Here is a 24,584-nt window from a genome sequence, read left to right on the forward strand (position 1 = left end):
AGTCCTGGCCGCAATAAGTTAATTAGCTAGCCCCCAGTAGCTTCTGGACCTAGCTTCAGGGTCTGAGTACCCCACTTTGTACTCCAGTTTCCGAGTCGGTTCCCCGGGTCGGTACCGGCGGGCCACTACCCTGTCCCGGTCCACCTCGGTTCCACCGAGTCGTCTTCCCGGATCCTGCAGACAGAAGCCTCCATCTGCCTCCTTGCCAAAGGTACCCGGGCTCCTACCTGTATAACTGCTAGATCTGCAGCAGAGAAAACATTGATTTTTTTTCAAAATGACAGCAAACAGCTCAGTAAGTGACACATTGCTGGAATCAGGGTCTCTGTCTCTACAGTATGCTGCTCTCAGATGGGGGAGCAAAAAGCCAGTGACAGATTCTTTAAGTTGCCCTCCTTTGTAAATGTTTTGGGTTTTTTTGCTTTTTTTTAACAAATCAGCTGCAGATACATATCTGTCATAGCCAGAGGCATAGCTAAGGCTTCAGCTCAGGGGGTTGGTGGGGAGGACTTATAAGTGGGCCCTTAACCAGTTTACCATGTTTACAACTCCTGTGGTGCCCCTTAATCGTGGGAATAGTGGAATCTCAGCAGATGACCATGGTGTTATTAAATATAATCTCTACACAAAGACCAACACCAATATTACTGCCATATCCTGCAGAACATTGTATTGATTACAGTGCAGTTATAGATTGTGACGATCCTTATGATCAAGCCATTCACTTTTCCCGGCTTTTACATTTGGCCCAGACCATCATAACAATGTCTACCAGCCACGACTCGTCTGCAGAGATTACAACAAAGACATTTTGACTTCTCACCTTTCCAGTATTATCCCCAATATTCCAAACCAGAACAAATTCCTCATCCTGCTCAGGGGCGTAACGATCGCGGTCGCAGAGGTCGCCATGCGACCGGGCCCGCAGGGTTATAGGGGTCCGGCAGCCGCTCTGCAGAGTTGGCTGCCGGGCCCCTATGTGTAGCGCCACTGTGTAGTGGCCGACCACGTGACCGCCGGGGGCCGCCCTGTGAGTCAGGGGGCCCGGTGTCAGCAGGGGGGCAGAGGCTGACCTGGAGAGGCCCACCACGCGTGTCTGACCTGCAGCAGAGCAGAAGCGCTCCTGCACAGCATTCGGAATCCATCCCTACCAGGACCTGCGATGATGTCATGCCCATGTGACGGTGTGGGAGGAGACACAAGATTGCCGGGGAGAAAGCAGAAGATACTTTGGACACATGACTGGTAATGAGAAAAGAGGGAACATGAGGGACAGGGTGAGTGGGCTATGAGGGCTACAGACTGTGACAGAAGCATGTGAAGGGGTGCAGAGTATTTGAGAGGGGTAAGTTGGGGTACAGGCAGTGTGAGATATGTGGAGCAGGGTGTGTGTGATATGGGGGTGCAGGCTGTATGAGGAGCAGGGTGTGTGACATATGGGGGCAGGGGCGTAACTACCGTGGTCGCAGGGTTCGGAAGGAGAAGAGAGGTACTTGTTTTTTTATTTTGCTGGCTGCATGACACATGGAGGCCCTGGGGAAGCAGGCTGGCAGGCTGCATGACACATAGAGGCCCTGGGGGGGGGCTGGCTGCATGACACATGGAGGTCCTGGTGGGGCTGGCTGGCAGGCTGCATGACACATAGAGGCCCTGGGGGGGCTGGCTGCATGACATATGGAGGCCCTAGGGGGGCAGGCTGCATGACACCTGGGGGGGGCAGGCTGCATGACACCTGGGGGGGCTGGCTGCATGACACATGGAGGCCCTGGGGGGCAGGCTGCATGACACATGGAGGCTCTGGGGGGCAGGCTGCATGACACCTGGGGGGGCAGGCTGCATGACACCTGGGGGGGCTGGCTGCATGACACCTGGAGGGGCTGGCTGCATGACACATGGAGACCCTGGGGGGGCTGGCTGCATGACACAGAGGCCCTGGGGGGCCTGGCTGCATGACACAGAGGCCCTGGGGGTGCTGGCTGCATGATACATGGAGGTCTATGGGACTGCATAATAAACATGAAGGACAGCTTATATATGGACTATAGGGGTGCATTATACATGGAGGAGTATGGGGCTGCATAATACAAAATGAAGGACACCTTATACATGGAATATAGGAGTGCATTATACATGGAGGAGTATGGGGCTGCATAATACAAAATGAATGACACCTTATACATGGAATATAGGGGTGCATTATACATGGAGGAGTATGGGGCTGCATAATACAATGTGATGATTCATGGGGCTGCATTATAATACATATAGGACTAGGGGCTACATTATAATATATGGAGGACTATGGAGGCTACCTTACACATGGTCTGTGGGGGTGCATTATAAAGCATGGGGGACTGTGGTGCAGTATAAAATATAGAGAACTAGGGGAAATGCATTATAATACATGGAGAACTATGGAGCTGCATTCTAATATATGAAGGGTTATGTGGGACCCTTTATACTATTTGGAAAGCTATGTGGGGGCCATTATAGTATTTGGAGAACTATATACGAGAGGGGACAAAGATACAAGTATGGGATGGTAATGCTTTGTGCTGAGGGAAAAAGGCTATTTCCCTCAGCAACCAGCTTTCCCATACTCTGCTGTACATCTCTCAGCACCCAGCTTTCCCATACTCTGCTGTACATCTCTCAGCACCCAGCTTTCCCATGCTCTGCTGTACATTTCTCAGCACCCAGCTTTCCCATACTCTGCTGTACATCTCTCAGCACCCATTTTTCGCATACTCTGCTGTACATTTCTCAGCACCCAGCTTTCCCATACTCTGCTGTACATATCTCAGCACCCAGCTTTTCCATGCTCTGATATGGGAAAGCTGGGTGCTGAGGGAAAGATGTATGACAGAGCATTGGAAAGCTGGGTGCCAAGGACAAGATGGATATCAGATCATGGGAAAGCTGGGTGCTGATAGAGGGATTTTAGATTATGGGAAACCTGGGTGTGGTGGGTAAAAGCCAAGTGTCAGCATCATTATCCCGTACCCTAAGTGTCAGTGTACATGGAGGGGGGCCCCGGTCCAAATTTTGCACCAGGGCCCATCAAACTCTAGCTACGCCACTGATCCTGCTAATACCCAAACGTGAGCTGCTGCTGTTGTATGTGTCCCTATCACTGCACATGCTTCGCGGCACAATAGCAGTGCTCCTCATATGGTAATAATGCCCACCACTGTGCCCCTTACATAGTTAAATGCCTCCTTTGTGTGACCTCAAAAGATGGTAAAACTGAACCCTAGAATTTATTAATGCCCTTTGCAAGTTCCCTAGAAAACAGTGGCCACATTTTGCCCCATGAAAGCAATAATGCCCCTATAAGCAGTATGATGTCCTCACAGCACTCCTATGCACAGTATAATGGCCCCCTAGCTCCCACATACACAGTATAATGTCTTCACAGCTCCCCTGTACACAGAGCTGTGAAGACATTATACTGTGTATAAGAAAGTTGTGGGGGGGATCATAGTGTGTTAGAGGAGATGTATGAATAATATACTAACACACTATGATCCCCCCACAATGTTCTTATACACAGTATGATGTCCCCAAAGCTCCCCTATAAACCGTATGTTGTCTCCACAGCTCCATTCTATACGGTATGGTGGGCCACAGCTCCCCTGTACACAGTATGATGGGCACACAGCTTCCCCCTTCATAGTATGATATCAACACAGACCCTTATACACAGTATAATGTCCCAACAGCTCCCCTATACACAGTATGATACCCCCACAGCTTTCCTATATACAGTATGATGTCCCCAATGCTCCACTATAAACAGTATGTTGTCTCCACAGCTCTGTTCTACACAATATGATGGGCCCACAGTGCCCTTGTACACAGTGTGATGGCCCCACAGATCCCCCTTTACAGCATGATGTCCACACAAATCCTCATACACAGTATAAAGTCCCGACAGCTCCCGTATACACAGTATGATGTTCCCACAGTATAATGCACCCAAACTGTATGATGGCCCCACAGTAGCCCCCACATTGCATAATGGCCACACAGTAGCACCCACACTGTTTAATTTTCTGTTAGTACCACATACACTTTATAATGGCCCCTTAGTAACTGTTTACTGGCCCTTTAGTAACTTCCACACTATATGATGGCCCACATGCTGTACAATAGCTCTACAATAGACCATGCTGTGTGATGGCCCCCTGAGTAGCCTCCACTATGAATGAAGGCCCTTTTGGTAGCACCCACTCTGAATGAGTACCCCCTTAGTAACCCCCACTCTTTATGAGGGCCCCATTAGTAGCTCCCACACTATCATGGCTCCCTTATAGCCTCCACTATGTATGAGGGCCCCATTAATAACCCCCAGTCTTTGAGAGCCCCCTTAGTTGCCCCACACTGTATTATGGCCCTTAGTAGCCTCAATGCCATATGATGTCTCCCTTAGTTGCCTCCTTATTAGCCCCCATTATGCATAAGAGCCACTTTACTTGCCCTCTGTCTGTATGAGGGTCCCCTTAATAACCCCAATGCTTTGACGGTCCTGTTTGTAGCCCCCACACTGTATAATGGCCCCCTTAGTAATTCCTGCTCTTTATGAGGGCCCAGCTTGAAGCCCCCACATTGTATTATGGCCCTTTTAGTAGACCCCACTATGTATGAGGGCCACCTAAGTAGCCCTCCTCAAAATAAGGGCCCCCTTCTGACATTTCCTCAAAAAATATCAGTGACCACTATAGACACCCTCCATTTCTTAATCTGTTGACAATCAAGTTTTTGGGCAGCACCAACTACAGTCTCCCAGAAACTGCTCAGAGGTGACTGTTTTCCTGCTCCAAAAATGTCCCATTTAATAAGAGCCCAGAAGTTCTCAAAAGGGTTTTGGTCAGGTGAGGAAGGAGCCATATCATTATTCTGTCATCTCTATGGCTGCGATGCAGCATTCTCCTGCATAAAATTCATGGTTTTCTTGTAAGACGTACACTTCCTGTACCACTGCTTGAAGAAAGTGTTTTCTAAAAACTGGCAGTAATTTTGAGAGTTGATTACACTGATCAACAGAAAAAATCAGCAGCAGAGGTAATACTGTATAGTCGGTCAGCTAATCGCATTTTATTTTGTTTGTCACCACCATTGAACTGAACTTACTCTACTGTTTGATCTGATTGAAAGGAGAAAAATGCCCCGACAGTGTATCAATTATCGGAACAGATTCTGCTACGTGTGTGGTTCTTTTACACCAAAAGGCCAAGTACGTTCAATCACTCATGATATTAAAAAGATGTACCAGATGTATTTTAAGTGTCCACTTGGTGATCAAGACAAAAGCTTCGCCCCTCAAGTGATATACTCAAGTTGTTCAAATGGTCTTTGTGACTGGTTGAATATGATGAAAGTGGCTATGCCATTTGCTGTTTCCATAATTTGGAGAAAACTCAAAATTCATAGTAATGAATGCTACTTGTTTTGTCAGACTGAAGGGCTTTTCTACAAAGAAAAAACATAAGATTAATTACCCTGAACTTGAATCTGCAATTAGGCCAGTTCCACATGATGGTTCCTTGCCAATTCCTGTACCAACATTGTCTGGATTGGATGAAAATAAAGTAGAATATGAAGACTATGGAGCTGAAGCTACTGGTGAAGACATGGAGACCTCCAGTCAAGATGAGTATGTACCTGATGGAGCAGCCAAGGAACCAGAACGCTTTACTCAACAGGAATTAAATGATCTCATCAGAGACCTGTCATTGTCAAAAGATAAAGCTGAACTTCTTGCATCTAGGTTGAAACAGAAGAATCTGCTTCATGATGATGTCAAAGTGTGTTATTACCGAAACAGAAGTAACACTTTAACACAATTTTTCACAGTTGATAGACTAATGGTATACTGTAACAATGTGTGTGAATGGCCTCTTTGAAGAACTGAATCAAGGGTATTTTGTTGCAGGTTGGTGATTGTTTATTAACTCATCCCAGAGACGTTTGAAAGCAATGTTGCTTCACAATGGAAATATGAAACCAACAATCCCTATTGCTCACTCATGTCATCTAAAGGAAAATTATGAAAATCTGTCAGTTGTTTTGAATGCTATACAATATAAGCATCATCAATGGAATATCTGTGGCATTTGAAAGTGATTGGTCTGCTAACAGGAATGCAAGGAGGTTTCACAAAATATTGTTGCTTCTTGTGTTTATAGGAGAGTAGAAATACAGTAGAGCATTATGTTCATCGTGATTGGGGACAGAGAAGCATCTATGATCCTGGTAGAGACAATGTTCAGCATAATCCTTTAATTGCACCAACAAAAATTTTCTTCCTCCACTACATATAAAGTTGGGATTGATGAAAAACTTTGTGAAAGCCATGTCAAAGACAAATTCACAAGGGTTCCAGTACATTTCACAGAAATTCTCCAGCATTTCACCAGCAAAACTGAAGGAAGGAGTATTTTTGGTCCTCAAATCAGAGAGGTTATGAGAGATAATGTGTTTGAAGAAACTCTAAATGATAAGGAATTGAGATCTTTGAAAAGCTTCAAGTGGATCAGTGAAAACTTAAGAAAAAATAAATCTCCAGAATATGTTGAAGATGTTGAGGAACTGTTAAATGCATACCAGTGTCTTGGATGTTGCATGTCTCTGAAAATTCACTTTTTGCATTTGCAGTGCCCCATGGGGCAGGGGGTTAGGATACTCGTAGCCGGGCCATTGAGGGTCAAGTCTAGAGATGTCACGGGTGGCCTTGCCCGGTTCTGTTGCCCGAGGCGTACACAAATGTAGGAGAAAGCTGAGTGATGGGGATGGTTTGTTGTGACGCCACCTATGGTACGCGGTCAGATATTTAGGAATCCTCGCTGGGGCCGCTGTTAATGTAGCTGAGCTGTTGTCACTCCCCACAGGTGAAGCGGGCCCCAGGAGGATGATGGGGGGATGGCAGTGGTTCAATGGGGAATGGCAGTCCCTGGGAGCGCCGAAGCGTGGGGCGATGGCGTCGGTAATCAGAGTCTCAGTCAGCAGCTGCAGTTCCAGGTTTCTTTACTCACTGATTGGATGCTGCACCCCAGGTACTGGTCTCTGCCGTCACGGGCTCCGGTCAATCCCAGGCAAATCGGAAAGCCACCACCAGTGTTTGAAAGAGAGAGAGAATGTCCTTTCTGCAAGGTGTCCCCATAATTAGTGACGAACCTGGGCTGAGCTCCCGCTCCAAGCCTCGAGCCCCGTGAAGAAGAAGAAGAGTCCCAAGTGGCCAGAACTGTGGTCCCGACTAGACTGAAGTTTGTGTGATGGTTGCGCCTACCTCTACTTCAAGTGACACCCGCCCCCCAGGTTTTTGTCCTGGTGGCTGGAAAGTCCCATGTCTCGTGATGGCACCCCCCCCCCCCCCCGTCTGCCCCAAGCCAACTCCCTGGGAAAAGGCACCTGTATGTAAGATGACATAATAATAATAAAGTTTTATTTCTATAGCGCCAACATATTCCGCAGCGCTTTACAATTCACATGTGACAACACTGCAGTGCCCACTCTTCTCCAGAAGTGCAGGGCTTTGAATCCGACAGCTAAAGGGTCATGGGTGCAGTGTCTGGGGTAAGCTGGTCTTCCTCCTCAGTGGACATGTCTTTCAGTTCCCGCCCTTACTGGGAGGTACGGGGTTTCCTGCTGACTGCCGGCAGCAGGACTCTTTCTGGCGTCTCCTGCGCTTTTGCACTTTCGCTGGGTTCCGCCCACGAAAAAACACCCCCTTCTTTTCCCGCTCTTTGTAAATAATGGCGCCTGTTTTTCGTCAACATCAAGTTCACAGTCTTTTAAAGGCGCCCCCACCCATTTGGATGGGCACGATATCCTGTTCCTGATGCCAAATGTAGCGCCCCATGGGGCAGGGGCTTAGCCTACTTGTAGCCAGGCCGTTGAGGGTCAGGTCTGGAGATGTCATGGGTGGCCTTGCCCAGTTCCGTTGCCCGAGGCGTACACAAATGGAGGGGAAAGCTGGGTGATGGGGATGGTTTGTCGTGACGCCACTTGTGGTATGCGGCCAGGTATTTAGCCGCCGCTGCAGGAATCCTCACTGGGGCCGGTGTTAATGCAGCTGAGGTGTTGTCGTTTCCCACAGGTGGAGCGGGCCCCAGGAGGACGATGGGGGATGGCAGTGGTGCAATGGGGAATGGCAGTCCTTGGGAGCCCTGAAGCGTGGTGCGATGGCATCGGTAATCAGAGTCTCAGTCAGCAGCTGCGGTTCCAGATTTCTTTACTCACTGACTGAATGCTGCACCCCAGGTACTGGTCTCTGGTGAATCGGAAAGCCACCACCAGTGTTAGAGAGAGAACGAGAGCGCATGTCCTTTCTACAGGGTGTCCCAATTAGAAGTGATGAACCTGGGCTGAGCTCCCGCTCCAAGCCTCGGGCCCTGTGAAGAAGAAGAGTCCCAAGTGGTTTGTGTTACCCGAAGTGGCACCCGCCCACCAGGTGGTTGTCCTGGTGACTGGAAAGTCCCATGTTTCGTGATGGCCACCCCCCGTCTGCCCGAAGCCAACTCCCCGGGTGAAGGAACCTAACTTTAGGTAAGATGAAATGTGACAAAACCGATGGTTAACCATCTCCTCACCTAAGATGGTTACCGCACTTTAACTGAGACGCAGTACCCTGTGGCTACCAGAGTCTCAGGGGCGCCACACATTCACATTTAGATTTCTTCCCTCAAAATCTTGGGGATGTAAATGATGAACAAGGTGAGCAGTTTCACCTGGACACTAAAGTAATCGAACAAATCGCTGCCAGGGTTTTTGGAATGACTCAATGATGACAGATTACTGTTGGATGTTATATAGGGACAACCCTGAAAAATCATATCAACGACAGTCTAATGTCAAGCACTTTTATTTTCTGCTCATATTTTGAATTCTATTTTGCATGTGAAATTATTTTGATAAAAACTGTTTTGTAAGGTGAAGCATTTTTTTCTGTATGTAGTTTACTGTTTTCTTAATGTCGCCAGCACACACTCTGTGCAGAATTATTAGGCAAGTTGTATTTTAGAGGATTTTTTTATTATTGATCAACAACTATGTTTTCAATCAACCCAAAAGACTCAAATATCAAAGCTTAATATTTTTGGAACTTGAAGTGTTTTTTTTTAGATTTGGCTATATTAGGAGGATATCTGTTTGTGCAGGTAGCTATTACTGTGCAGAATTATTAGGCAATTTGATAAAAACCAAATATATTCCCATCTCACTTGTTTATTTTCACCAGGTAAACTAATATAACTGCACAAAATTTAGAAAGAAACATTTCTGACATGCAAAAACAAACCCAAAAAAATGAGTGACCAATATAGCCACCTTTCTTTATAGATGACACTATAATCCATATCCATAGATTCTGTCAGTTGCTTGATCTGTTTACAATCAACATTGCGTGCAGCAGCCACCACAGCCTCCCAGACACTGTTCTGAAAGGTGTACTGTTTTCCCTCCCTGTAGATCTTACATTTTATGAGGGACCACAGGTTCTCTATGGGGTTCAGATCAGGTGAACAAGGGGGCCATGTCATTATTTTTTCATCTTTTAGACCTTTACTGGCCAGCCACGCTGTGGAGTAGTTGGATGCATGTGATGGTGCATTGTCCTGCATGAAAATCATGTTTTTCTTGAACGATACCGACTTCTTCCTGTACCACTGCTTGAAGAAGTTGTCTTCCAGAAACTGGCAGTAGGTCTGGGAGTTGAGCTTCACTCCATCCTCAACCCGAAAAGGTCCCACAAGTTCATCTTTGATGATACCAGCCCATACCAGTACCCCACCTCCACCTTGCTAGCGTCTGAGTCGGAGTGGAGCTCTCTGCCCTTTACTGATCCAGCCTGTGGCCCATTCATCTGGCCCATCAAGAGTCATTCTCATTTCATCAGTCCATAAAACCTTTGAAAAATCAGTCTTAAGATATTTCTTGGCCCAGTCTTGATGTTTTATCTTATGTTTCTTGCTCAAAGGTGGTCGTTTTTCAGCCTTCCTTACCTTTGCCATGTCCCGGAGTATAGCAGACCTTGTGCTTTTTGATACTCTAGTAACGTTGCAGCTCTGAAATATGGCCAAACTGGTGGCAAATGGCATCTTGGCAGCTTCACGCTTGATTTTCCTCAATTCATGGGCAGTTATTTTGTGCCTTTTTTGTCGAACACGCTTCTGGCGACCCTGTTGGCTATTTGCCATAAAACGCTTGATTGCTCAGTGATCACGCTTCAAAAGTTTGGCAATTTCAAGACTGCTGCATCCCTCTGCAAGACATCTCACAATTTGGGACTTTTCAGAGCCCGTCAAATCTCTCTTCTGACCTATTTTGCCAAAGGAAAGGAAGTTGCCTAATAAGTATGCACACCTTTATATAGTGTGTTGATGTCATTACACCACACACCTCCTCATTGCAGAGATGCACATCACCTGATTTACTTAATTGGTAGTTGGCTCTCAAGCCTATACAGCTTGGAGTGGGACAACATGAATAAAAATCATCATGTGATCAAAATACTCATTTGCCTAATAAGTTGTCTGCACACAGTGTATATCTAGCTTTGGACAGAATGTAAAACTCCATATTAAAAACGCATGTCCGTGTGTCGTGCGTTTTTCTTGCACCATTGATTTGTATCGGCGAGGCATACAGGCAATCGCAGCATGCTGCCATTTGCATAGCACGCCGAATTTTGCAGAGGGAAAACTAGCAGATGTGCTCTGCTCTATAGTTTAAAATTGGTGCAAGTGAAATGCAATTTTTAATTACCTTGCACTCACAGATTTTATACGCAGCTGTGACTGAATTCTTAGCTAAATATCAACGTAACTTCTATCCTGGACTGATTATCTCTACTGGGGTTTTCCTCCTTATTTGTATCCTGAGTTGTAGTTAACATGCTTTTTTCCTTGTCAACACTTTGGAGATATGTCTCTAAACCCTTTGCATACCTGCTATTTCTAACACTGAGAAGAGGGAGGTGGAGAGCAGAGGGAACTGTCAGAACCAGAAGTTCTAACAGATTTGCACAAGCTTTTACAGCAGCAAAATGGTAAACGTTTTTTAATCAAGATTATTTAGAAAGTTGATGAATTTTGCATTTGGCAAATAAACAATACAAAAAAGTATGTGTGAAAATAGCCTTTAATATCAAACTGGTCCACTAATTAAATTTCCAGCCAGTTTCCAGTAGGAATATTCTCTGCAGCACCAGTCACACACTGAACTATTTACAATTAATAACAATTTTAGATAAATTCTGGGTCTTCAAATACAGAGGTTGTTTTACAAAGTTTACAAGATTGAGTTTGGTTTCCTTTTCTCCAGTTCGATTAATATTCCATCCTGTGGGCGAAGAATGAGTTCTCCCACCAGACAAAGATCATCACGGTGCTGTTTCGCCTTTATGGTGAAATTTCTCAAAATAGCCGACAACACCACCTTCTCCTCCATTAGAGCAAAGCGCTGGCCTGTGTATGACAAGACATAATGAACAGATGTACATGAGTAAGAACAATGTATACATAAAAACTAATAAACCTGTGACTATAACGGTCAAAAACATTGGTTGATTAAATCACTTCCACTCAGGGTGAGGGAGAACTTTATGCTTGCAACATTTCTACATCACCAAAAACTTGATCAGTCGGCCCCGCTGTATCCATCCCGCACTAAGAAAGAAAGAAGTTCAACAGAGAAGATACAGTGTATAGGGCTGTATTCGGGGGTGTTTGTCCAAATAAATGTTGTTTTCTTTTTCAACTACAGAATTAGTAATGGGGGTGTTTGCTATATGCCCACCCATTACTAATACCAGGACTTGATGCCGGCTGGCAATTCACAACTGGCATCAACCCCATTTATTACCCTGTTTACAACCGCACCAGGGCAATGGGATGAGCCGAGCCGAGTGCCAGGATTGGTGCATCTAATGAATGCGCCACTTCTGGGGTGGCTGTGGCCTACTATTTTTAGGCTGGGGAGGGCCCATTAACCATGGGCCTCCCCAGCTTGAGAATACCAGACCCCCAGCTGTCCAATTTACCTTGGCTGGTGATCCATTTTGTGGGGAACTCCACTTTTTTTGCTTTAAATTACTTATTTAATTTTAGACATAATTTAAAGCAAAAGCGTGGGGTGACCTCTGCCCGATGCAGACTGCAGGCTGCATCTGTCTGCTTTACCTTAGCCGGCTACCAGAAATAAGGAGGATCCAATGTTTTGTTTTTTTGGGTTTTTTTTTAAAGCATTGAATTTGGGGCTTAAAAACAAGGTTAAGCACCATTTAGTGCCACAAGAAAGGCACTATAGGGTGCAAACTTACAATATGCAGGCAGGTGGGACATTATATAGGTGTTGCACATCTATCTATTAGTCTTATTTTATCCTATTCTAATCTATCTAGTATTTATGACGATGGATCCATTAAAACAATGGGAGCCTATGGGCAATGGAACAGTTAACTGATGGGTGAACGGATGCATTACTAACTGATCCGTTGTCCATAGATTCCTATTATGCCTTAATGGATCCATTACACATCTGTACTTGGATTCGTTACAGAAAACTCCTGCAAGCAGAACGTTTCATCCATCTTAAACAATGGATGACTAACAGATAGGACCTAACGGATGACACATTTTGTCACATCTGTTAATAGATCGGTCATCATTAAAGTCAATGGAGAGTCAATAGATCCATTGAAGGATCCGTTTTTGCATTTTTCAAATGGATTCAAAAACGGAAATAATTACAGGACATGGGAACATAGCGTACTAAAGTTGCTGTGTCTCTCAAGACAGTCTCATAAACAGAGCAGAGACCAGAACACAACAAATTACATGAGGAAAGGGCCATAAATGGGCATTAATCCAGTAGGACTGTTATCTACTCCTTCATGATTGTTTGGGGATGCTTATCTATTGAGCACAAACTATGACATGATAGCTATAACCTAGATGCTGTTAGGTACTGGGATGAAATCCTCAGGAGCTATTGTTAGCACTTATGTAGGTACAATGAGCAATGGGTTCCACCTGGTGTAGGACAATATCTGCCACAAGTGGCCAGAGCATGTAAGCAGTTCCTGGATGATGTAAACTTTAAAGTCATTTATTGGCTCTCATGTTTCAGATAAAAAAAAAATCTAAAAACCTCTGGGACATTATGTATTAGTGAATCCCACATCACCAAGTAGTGTCACAGACTGTCCAAGGGTTTATGGATGCCCTGATCTAGCTCTGGGACAAATTCCCCAAGGCACCATCCACAGTCTCATCAGATACATACAAAGATGTTGTTGGAAGTGCAAACAGGCACAACGGGGCCCATACACATAATCAAGCCATGATATAGTTGCCATGATGAAATTCATGCAAATTGGATGGCCCAATATTTAAGCTTTTTACTTGAATATTCAGGGTGATTTGGAGCCCGGCTCTCAATTGGTTGATGATTTTGGTTTCCATTAACCATTAATATGTCATTGTTATTCTTCTTTGTTGTGTGATTCTCAAAGTTGAATGAGAAATGTATTAATACCACTTTACATTTTTGTAATAAATTTTGTGACCTAGATGTGTTCACAGTCCTGTGACACTTCACATTTTACGGCACTACTACTATTGTTCAGCCATGAGAGTGACGCAAGGAATGTGTTTTTTTACTGATCTTTTCTCTTCAATGTCCCTTATCCTTTTCCAGATGAGGGAGTTATGTCACACAACTATTCTACCATGGGACAGGTTTAATTATGGTCCACTCCATATTTGCAGAAATGTTTTTTGACCAACGTTATTGAGAGCTCTGAAGTGTGTGTATACATGGTCAGCAGCAACTTTGTGACTCGTTTATTATTCCTAACGACAAAATGACAATGGCATACCGCTTTGTTTACAATTTGGTCTGTCTGGTTCTGTTCAAATAATGATGAAGTATGGAATCGACAAAAAATCTTTTAGATGGATTCACAACTGGTTTAATGATCGGTCACAACGACTAATACTAAATGGCTACACATCAAACTGGAGGAAAGTTAAAAGCGGGGTGCCGCAAGGCTCTGACCTGAGCCCAGTGCTATTTAATATCTTTATAAATGTTCTGGACAACAGAATTATTGGGGAACTCATTAAATTCATAGGTGATACTAAGATAAAGGAAGAGTAGGAAGGAACACTAGCCAACACTAGAGAGTTAAGAGATCATATTCAGAAGGAACTAGATACACACTCAAACAATGGGCTGAGGAGAACAGAATGCTGTTTAACAGGGACAAATGCAAAGTCCTATATCTGGGTAAAAGAAATGTAAAAAGCATACAGTATATAGTATGGGAGGAATAGAACTAGGTGATAGCACCGGGGTAAAGGACTTGGGCATAATAGTAGATCCCAGATTCAATATGAGCCAACAACGTGGAGCTGCAGCTAAAAAGGCCAACACAATTCTGGGATGTATCAAGACAAGCATTGAATCTAGATCAAGAGAGGTAATTATTCCCCTATACTCTGCCCTGGTGAGACCTCCACCTAGAATACTGTGTACTATTCTGGTTGCCCCAATTCAAGAAAGACATCAATATATTGGAGCAAGTCCAGAGAAAAGCAACCAAGATGGTAGAAGGTCTGCAAACCATGTCATATGAAGACCAGCTAAAAGAACAAGGAAGGTTTAGTTTGCAAGGAGAACGCTGAGAGGAGACTTAATAGCGGACTACAAATATCTGAAAGGTAGTCACAGTGCAGAGGGAACTAACCTATTCTCATTAGCACAAGGAAGTACAAGAAGCAATGGGATGAAATTTAAAGAAAGGAGATTTAGCTTAGACCTTAGGAAAAACATTCTGACAGTGAGGGCAGTCATAGAGTGGAACAGGCTACCACGGGAAGTGGTGAGCTCTCCATCAATGGAAATCTTCAAGCGAAGCTGGGTAAATATATTGTAGCTGGGATGATTTAGGAAAACCTACACTTGCAGGGAGTTGGACCCAATGGCCCTTAAGGTCCCTTACAACTCTACCTTTCTATGATCCGTTCAATCCCATAAGTAACAAAAAATAGAGGGGGATGGTGACCCTTATTTAATTATATAAATCTCAGCAGTAGGACACTCAACAATCAGACATGTATCACCTATCCTAGAGAGATGAATGAAGTCATTAGTAGGTAATCTTATGGGTTGCATTATAGAATGTCCATTAAGGTGTCTGGGATTCGCCTGTTGACATTATTCCTCTTTGCTAATTCATATGTTCAGGTTTTCAACTTTATTAGCAACAAAAGGTGAACATATACATTAAGGCTAAATACCTATGTGATTTTTGTGAGTTTTTCCACTTACCAATGCAGTTCCTGAGACCAGCAGAGAATGGTATATATGCATATGGATTTCTTCCACTTGCATTCTCAGAGAAAAACCTTTCCGGCTTAAATTCCTCAGGCTCAGGAAAATATTCTGGATCCCGATGTAGAGCATAAGGCACAATGACTACATTCACACCTTTGGGTACAGCAAATCCTCCTGTAGTAACAAACACAAGTATGTAAGTCATACATGGTTATATATACTGGAGTCATAGGTGGACCGGCATTTATATAGCTCAGTAGAGCAGCGGCATATTACTTTCTATTAAGTCCTCTAATTTTCCAACACATTACATTAGGTTTTATGGTATGCAAACACAATATTGCTTATTCCCATTATACATATATTTTCTAGATGACACACGTCTCCATTAGGTAAGGGTTCTTACTAATGGTGCAATTTTCAGTAATGGTCCGTGCAAAGAATGGCACTGAAGGGAAAATTCGAAGAGCTTCTTTAATAACTGCTTCAAGATATCGTAGCTTCTTCATATCATCCATTGTCACTGGCCGGTCAGACTGACCTAATGAGAATAACATGAAGCATGTGTTGACATATCAAGTTTTGAAGTAATTTTCATTGTTTTATTTCAAGAATTGACCTAAATAATTATAAAACGATTGGTCTAGCACCTAAAATGTCCAATCTAAATATCTATGCTTATACCATAACCAGTTTCTAACTTGCACATTACACTTCTCCTTATCCTGCTAATCCCTAAATGTGTTTTTCTTCCTGCACTTCTTGTGATGTTTCATTTGAGAGAAGGCTAAACCGTGACATCACAGGAGGCTCACTCCCTGCAGCGTCTATCACTCCTCTTGGAACAGGACATCACCAAAGAACAGAGCTGCAGTTACTAGTTTTTTGCATCACCGGCCCATCTGAAAATGTCCTGGATCGTGTGTGATAAATGCTGTGGGAGATGTGAGTGCAGCATTGGCTCTCTGCTTCTATCTCTGCTCCCACTGTAACTTGTAACTGAAAGAAGGTGTAGTCAGGGGTGAAGATAAAAGCAGTGAGTGACACCACTAGCAACATCCTCATACGAATCATCTTCTGGGGGCGGTGCTGGTGCCACCTACTGCTTTTATCACCGCCACCTGTTGACAATTTGTGTGTGGGCAAAATGTCTGTTGAAAATTTCAAAATGTGCCATTTTTTTAGCTGAAAATATTGGTGTACATGTACATGAGCAATTAGGTGATGTACAAAAGTGAAAGGTGTCTAACGTATTGAGAGCTGCCTTATCATCTAATGTGACCCATTTTGATTATGTGTCATTATTTTCTTCAGCTTTTTTTAGGATTTATAACTATACTTAGTTCAAGAGTAATCATGATATGAACTCCAAGAGGAATTGTTGGGAAATGTAATGATTATTGGTTATCTAATCTACACTGTAGTCTTTGTATATTTACATTCACGAGAGAGTAAATACCCAAGACACGAAGGTCTCAAGAGAAATAAAAAAATAAATTTTATTAAATGTATAGTAAAATACAATAATTAAAAAGTAAATAAGAAAAAAAAGAATCAAGAGATGGAAACTACAATAAAAACAAGAGGGACCCAGCAGTGTGCCAAAGGATACACTAAGGTAAGTATACTCCAAGCCTCATCCCCCGAAGATGCTAGGTGAAACGTACGTTGGGGTGGAGGGACTTTGGTATCAGCTATAGAAGTCCACATCATTGAGGTATTTAGAAAATATATTATATATATATATATATATATATATATATATAATATTATATATATATATATATATATATATATATATATATATACATATACACACACACACACACACACACACACACACAGACACACACACGTTGGGTGATCCAAAAGTAATGATAATCGGTTATTTCTATTGCACACAGAAATTAAAATAAAATGTTTCTTCTCTCTTAGGTACCCACTAGTCCAGGAAAAAAAAATCACTTAAATAGGCCACGATTCCCGGGAGCTACATTCATTTGAATTTGAACTGCCGAGGAGTGAACATCAAAATGGAAAAAAACGAGCTCAGAGCTGTCATCAAATACCTCTGCTTGAAAAAAATGACTACCAATGACGTACATAGCGACTTGGTGGAAACATTGGGGGACTCTTTTCCATATTCCATAGTTGCACGCTGGGCCAAGGAATTTAAGCTGGGAAGAACATCGACGGAAGATGAACATCGTGAAGGACGCCCATCCACGTCCCTCAATGAAGAAAACGTGAAAAAAGTTGAAGAAGTATTGGCAGATCGAAGAGTGACTATCAGGCATGTAGCTGAGGTCACAGGGATCTCATATGGCAGTATTCAAAGAATCCGTGCAAAAGAATTGCATATGAGAAAGGTCTCCGTGCGTTGGGTGCAAAAAATGTTAACCGACGAGCAAAAGAAGAAACGAGTTGACATGTCAATAGCAAATCTCGAAAAGTTCCAAGCAGACAAGGAGAATTTTTTGTCACATTTTTTGACCATGGACGAGACCTGGATCCACCACTTTGATCCCGAAACTAAACAATCGATGACATGGAAACGAGCCGACGAACCGACGCCGAAGAAATTCAAAGTATCAAGCTCAGCAGGGAAGGTTATGTCGTCCGTTTTTTGGGACGCTGAAGGAATTATTATGGTGGACTCTTTGGAGAAGGATGCCACTATTATGGGCTCCTACTACGCAGAACAAATAAGAAGATTGTGGGAGGCTATCAAGGAGAAAAGGCGCGGCAAACTGCGGGCTGGAGTGCTGTTTCACCAAGATAACGCTCCGGCTCACAAAGCTGCAGTTGCCATGGCAACCATTCAAGAAGCGGCCTTTGAACTGGTGAAACACCCCCCCTATTCGCCAGATCTAGCCCCCAGTGACTTCTTTCTCTTTCCTCGCCTCAAGGAACACCTCCGGGGCAAGAAATTTGACGACAATAGCGACGTGATAATCGCTGTTGGGGATTTTTTTGAGGGTGAAGATCAAGAATTTTTTTCGAAGGGAATTCTAAGCTTAGAAAAAAGATGGACTAAATGTATAGACTTGTTAGGAGACTATGTAGAGAAATATATATTCTTCTTTAATATATTCATCATGTTTATTATTGATTATCATTACTTTTGGATTGCCCCTCGTACATATATATATATATATATATATATATATATATATATATATATATATATATATATATATATATATATATATATATATATATATATATACACACACACAGTATATATAGTTGTTTTAATTTTGTTGAGAGCTTTGTGTCTTGGGGACTTACTCTGTCTCCTGACATTCCCTCTTATTTTTGGAATTCTTGGTGTATTGATTTACTGTAGTCTCAGTGTCAGCTTCAATCGCAAATGATGCTTGCTTGTTGGGAATTAAGAGAAATATATTTCTGGCACACGTAGGAATGTAAGACAATTTTTTATTAATTGATTTATATAATTTCTGCAAATAGTCACACCGTCAGTTTGACAATGTTTCGGCTCTTATTTTGAGCCCTCGTCAGGGCAAAATGATCAAAAGCTGCAAGGAGGCAGAGTGTATGAGGCAGGGTGATACTATGATGGCATCTATGGAGAGCAGCTCGGTGTATAGGAGAGAGGTCCAATGTGTCAGCTGTGCGGCCGTCGCACACCTTTTGATCATTTTTCCCTGACGAAGGCTCAAAATAAGAGCCGAAACGTTGGCAAACTGATGGTGTGACTATTTGCAGAAATTTTATAAAACAATAAAAAATTGTCTTACATTCCTACGTGAGCCAGAAATATATTTCTCTTATTTCTGAGCACCGACCATACATGGTCGCAGCAGAGCCCTATCCATTTATGCTTGGTGGGAATTGTCCTACTATTTTTTATCAAAGCACCTTTTCTGTCATTTAATGGATATCTTTACCTCATAAACAGTCAGTTTCTCATGTGGCCACTTAGAACATTTTTATTGACTGACATGGTATATAACATTTTTTTAAACCACCTCCCTACATAGACTCAATTCTGCAAACTTGTCACTAATGTGGCATTAGCCAATTATGCATCATGAGTTACCTGCCTGTCACAAAACCTGCAGGTCAAGTATCCATCTGATCTTATTAATTTAAGTTAATCGCATTCTCAGGAAGTTTTACTGTAAATCCAGACAGCCCCGTAAGGCCCTGTGTGCACTTGAAAATGGAATTTTCTCAAGAAAATTCCGCAGGTATTCATAGATTACCGCACCCGCGGTAAAAAACCGCGGCAAACCGCACCCGAAAACCGCATGCGGTTTGCTGCGGTTTTACCGCGGTATTGTTCGCGGTATTGCCGCGGTTTTGCCGCGTGCGGGTTGGTATGTGCTTTATTGCATTCATTGCAATAAAGCACATTGAAGAAAAAAGAAAAAAAAAAGTCATTTCATTCTGAGATAGAGAAATAGACAGAAGAATAGATAGAAGAATAGATAGAAGAATAGATAGAAGAATAGATAGAAGGATGATAGATAGATAGATAGATAGATAGAAGGATGATAGATAGATAGATAGAAGGATGATAGATAGATAGATAGATAGATAGAAGGATGATAGATAGATAGATAGATAGATAGAAGGATGATAGATAGATAGATAGATAGATGATAGATAGATAGATAGAAGGATGATAGATAGATAGATAGATAGATAGTCCCTGTGAGCACACTCTGCATTTCTCACGGTCGGCAGTGAGTTCACATTACCGGCCGTGGGAAATGCCCTGTGGTTACCTCTGCTGTCTCGCTGCGAGGCTGCATTCAGCAGTGTCTGTGTCAGTCGCGGCTGGATGTAAGCATCGCAGGACGCCGGAGCTGTGGATTACGCCGGAGCTTTGGATTACGTCGGAGCTTTGTTTCGGGAGGGGTTAATAAAAGGGTGAACGAGGCTTATTTGTGTTTTATTTAAAATAAAGGATTTTTCGGTGTCTGTTTTTTCACTTTAAATACGGATTGATCATGTCAGCTGTCTCAGACGCTGCCATGATCAAGCCTGGAGTTAATGGCGGTGATCCGCCACCATTAACCCCTTGTATTACCTTGACTGCCACTGCTACACGGCAGCAAGAAGAGCCGGGGACACTCCGGTACTGCCGCATAATGCATGCGACAGTCCCAAGGCAGCTGCGGCTGATATTCTTGGATGCGGGAGGTGGGAGGGAGGCGGGGGACATTAACCCTACCCCTCTCCCTCCCCAGCCTGAGAATACCGGGCCGTCGCTGTGTGCTTTCCTCGGCTGGACGGTAAATATGCAGCAGAGCCCACGTGTTTTGTTTTCTATATTTCCGTTTGATTTCTATGTGTGTTCTATATGTCTGTGTTCTATGTCTGTGATCTGTGTGTGTTTACACTCTGCTCTGCTTCCTCTTCCTGTAATGACATCACTTCCCTGCAAACCGCAGGCAAGCGATGTACATTACCGCAGGTAAACCGCGAAATACCGCAGGGAATAACGCAGGAAAACGCAGTGAACCGCACAGAATTTGCTGCCTGCGTTATTCCCTGTGGGATTTCACGATTACATTGGAGTCAATGTAGTGAAATCCCGCAGCGACGTGCGGAAAAGAATTGACATGCAATTGTTTTTGCTGCGGGAATCCCGCAGCAAAACATGCAGGTGTCAAAATCCGCCTAGTGCGCACAGCATTTTTTTTTCCCATAGGTTTTGCTGGTGAATCACTGCAGAGATGTTTTGAACATTTTCTGCAGCGAAACATGCAGCAAATCCGCGGCAAAATCCGGTAAGTGCGCACAGGGCCTTATGGAAACTTTCTTAATTTGCACTGGAAAAATGTAGTTTATTTTAGTTTTCTGCGTTATACACAAATACATTATGCATCACTGGCTGGATCAATAGACTGTGTCTGGCAGAGATTTTATTATTGATCAACAGTTTAACTAATAATTTGACTATGGAATCATTTTTGTTAAAGACAGTTCTTACCAAATGTGTCATCTAGCTCTTTGTGTACCTTTTTCTGAACTTCAGGATGAGATCCCAATAAAAACAAGGACCAGTTAAGTGCGGCAGCTGTTGTATCATGGCCCTAAATATAAAAGTGGATGACGGTCAATGCACGGTTGTATTATATTACCACTGAAATGGTAAATTGTTTATAAAGCAAGAATAAGAATTAACTGATCATCTCAATTATTTTTTTTTAATTTTCTTTGATTTGAATACTGGAAAATATTATTATTTGTAGAAGCATTTATCTTGTTTTGAAATTCACAGTAACGTTAGGTGCATGTTAAGTTCCGTGTATACTCGCATATAAGCTGAGTTTTTCAGCTCATATTTTTATACTGAAAACGCCCCCCCTTGGCTTATATTTGAGTGAGGTTCCTACAAAACAATTCTCACCTGTCCTCCGTTCCTGCGGTGTCCTCTTACCTGCTTCTTGCGGACTGCAGGCACATAGACCCCTCAATGATCGTGGCCAGTGCACGGGGTCGCAACTGCCGTAAACAATACTACAGTTGAATGCTTTGCAGCGCTACAAGGAGTACAGCGCCTATGGCAGCAGCAGCCCCTGCACTGGCCTCGATCATCGAGTGTTTTATGTATCTGCGGTCCAAAGAAGCAGGTAAGAGGACACCAAGGGAATGGAGGACAGGTGAGAACTTGTTTGTGTGTGTGTGTGTGTGTGTGGGTGTGTGTGTGTGTGTGTGTGTGTGTGTGTATGTGAACAACGGCATAATAGAGGACGAGGTGAGAACTAGAATGGGGACATTACTAAAATATGGGCACATTTCTATGGGGCACATTACTACAGGATGAGGAACAATGATGGGGCTCATTACTACAGGGAACATGGATGGGCACATTACTACAGGAAACAATATGAGCACATTACTACATGAGACAATATGGGCACATTACTACATCAGGGGAGAATATGGGCACATTACTACAAGAGACAATATGGGCACATTACTACATCAGGGGAGAATATGGGCACATTACTACAGGAGACAATATGGGCACAATACTACAGGAGACAATATGGGCACATTACTACAGGAAACAATATGGGCACATTACTACAGGGAATAGGGATGGGCACATTACTGCAGGATGGGGACAAGGATGGGCACATTACATTTTATTGGTATCTATTTTTATTTTTTAAATTTACCAGTCGCTGCTGCATTTCCCACCCTAGGGTTATACTTGAGTGAATAACTTCTCACAGGTTTTTGTGGTAAAATTAGGTGCCGTGGCTTATACTCGGGTAGGCTTATACTCGAGTATATACGATATTTGCAATAGAAATTTCTGCACCAAAACTGCTGCAGTTTATAGTATTAGCAAAATGAATAAGATTTCAGCAGCTTTATTGCATTTTCACCCATGCAAATAAACAAGGAAAAAATGCACATGGAAGGTTTTATTTCACTACAAGGACAGTCAAATTCACCATATTCAAGTTGTGCCTTACAGGGATCAATCCCAAGCAAGTAACTTACAAGGACACATGTAAAGGGCGTGTCATCATAACCCAACCCCTTTAAATGGTTGATTATCCTTCAATGTTTGATTAACCCCTTCACGACCGGCCGATTTTTTTCGCTTTCCGTTTTTTACGCCATTCTTCTTCTGAGATACGTAACTTCTATTTTTCAGTCAATATGGTCATGTGAGGGCTCATTTTTTGTGGAACGAGTTGTACTTTTAAATCAAGCCATAAGTTTTACCATATAGTGTACTGAAAAACGGTAAAAAAAATTCAAATGCAAAAAATTGCAAAAAAAGTGCAATAGCACTATTGTTTTTGAGATATTTTATTCACTGTGTCCACTATATGGTAAAACTGATGTGTGGGTGTGATGCCTCAGGTCAGTGCGAGTTCGTAGTCACCAAACATGTATAGGGTTACTTTTATTTAAGGGGTTAAAAAAATCGGAAGTTTGTCCGAAAAAAGTGGCGCACGTTTTACGCCATATTCCGTGACCCGTAGCATTCTCATTTTTCGGGATCTATGGCTCAGTGACTGATTATGTTTTTCGTCTCAAGCTAACGTTTTTAACTGTACCATTTTTGCGCAGATGCAACGTTTTGATCGCCTGTTATTGCATTTTGCGCAAACGTTGTGGCGACAAAAAAAACTTCATTTTGGCGTTTGGAATTTTTTTGAAGCTACGCCGTTTACTGATCAGATTAATTGATTTTATATTTTGATAGATCGGGTGTTTCTGAACGCGGCAATACCAAATGTGTGTATATTTTTTATTTTCTTAACCCTTTAATTTTCAATGGGGCGAAAGGGGGGGTGATTTGAACTTTAAGTTTTTTGTTTTTTTTTATTTTTTAAAACTTTTTTTTTTCACTTTTTTTAATTTTACTAGTCCCCCTAGGGGGCTATAGCGATCAACAATCCAATCGCTCTGCCCTATCTGCTGATCACAGCTACACAGTTGTAAACAGCAGATACGCTGACTTTCTGCTTCACTTGGCTCCGGGCCGAGTGAAACTGAAAGTAATTCATGGCTGGTACAGGAGTCATCACATGACCCTGTGCTACCATGACAACTACCGGAAGTCACATGATCACGTCACGTGACATCCGGTATCGGGCGGTAAGTAACATTATGACCGCTAGGACGTAATATTACTGCCCGCGGTCGTTAAGGGGTTAAAGTAAACCTGTCATTGGGATCTTATACATCCAGCTAATGGCATACATAAAGGTACTTTAATGTTAATTAAATCTTTACATTTCTTGTAGAAAACCGTTTTGCAGTTTTAAAGAAATCCATAATAGACAATTTATGCTAATGAGTTGCAACTTTCACTGACGGACAGATCACAGAATCAGACAATAGACAGACAGTAGGCCGGGAAAAGGGAGAGAGGCAAGTGCACTGTCCTTCCATTCTGCACTTGCAGCTTAGTAGCTACAATTTGAACTATCGATTTCTTTCAAACAATAAAACAGATTTCCAGAAGAAAGGGGAGGATGTACTCAGCATTAAATGCTTTCAGAAAGTTAGGTCTAGAAATATTTGGACAGTGACTGAATGTTCGTGTTCTGGGCTTTGCATGCCACTATTTTTTATTTGAAATGAAACAACTGAGGTCAGATTTAATGAAAGGGGTTAAACAAAAATATCCTCTAAAATGTTTAGGAATTGAAAGCCTCCTCATTTCAGGGTCACAAAAATAATTGAACAAATTAACTTTACCATAAATAAAATGTTCATTTTTAATACTTTGTGCA

At 42.8% G+C, this 24,584-nt stretch overlaps 1 protein-coding gene across 1 annotated transcript in view; it reads right to left on the reverse strand.

Moving 5' to 3' along the window:
• Positions 1-11,127: 11,127 nt before the first annotated feature.
• LOC142290555 (cytochrome P450 4V2-like) overlaps positions 11,128-24,584 on the reverse strand; it is a 110,918-nt gene continuing 97,461 nt past the window's right edge. The window contains exons 8-11 of the mRNA XM_075334518.1: positions 21,308-21,410; positions 15,746-15,880; positions 15,334-15,513; positions 11,128-11,465 (exon numbers count right to left, since the gene is read on the reverse strand). Coding sequence (XP_075190633.1) covers positions 11,290-11,465; positions 15,334-15,513; positions 15,746-15,880; positions 21,308-21,410 — 594 coding nt within the window. The 3' untranslated portion in view covers positions 11,128-11,289. The remainder of the gene's footprint in view (positions 11,466-15,333; positions 15,514-15,745; positions 15,881-21,307; positions 21,411-24,584) is intronic.

Source organism: Anomaloglossus baeobatrachus, chromosome 1, assembly GCF_048569485.1.
Source record: "Anomaloglossus baeobatrachus isolate aAnoBae1 chromosome 1, aAnoBae1.hap1, whole genome shotgun sequence".
In the NCBI taxonomy this organism is placed as follows: domain Eukaryota; kingdom Metazoa; phylum Chordata; class Amphibia; order Anura; family Aromobatidae; genus Anomaloglossus; species Anomaloglossus baeobatrachus.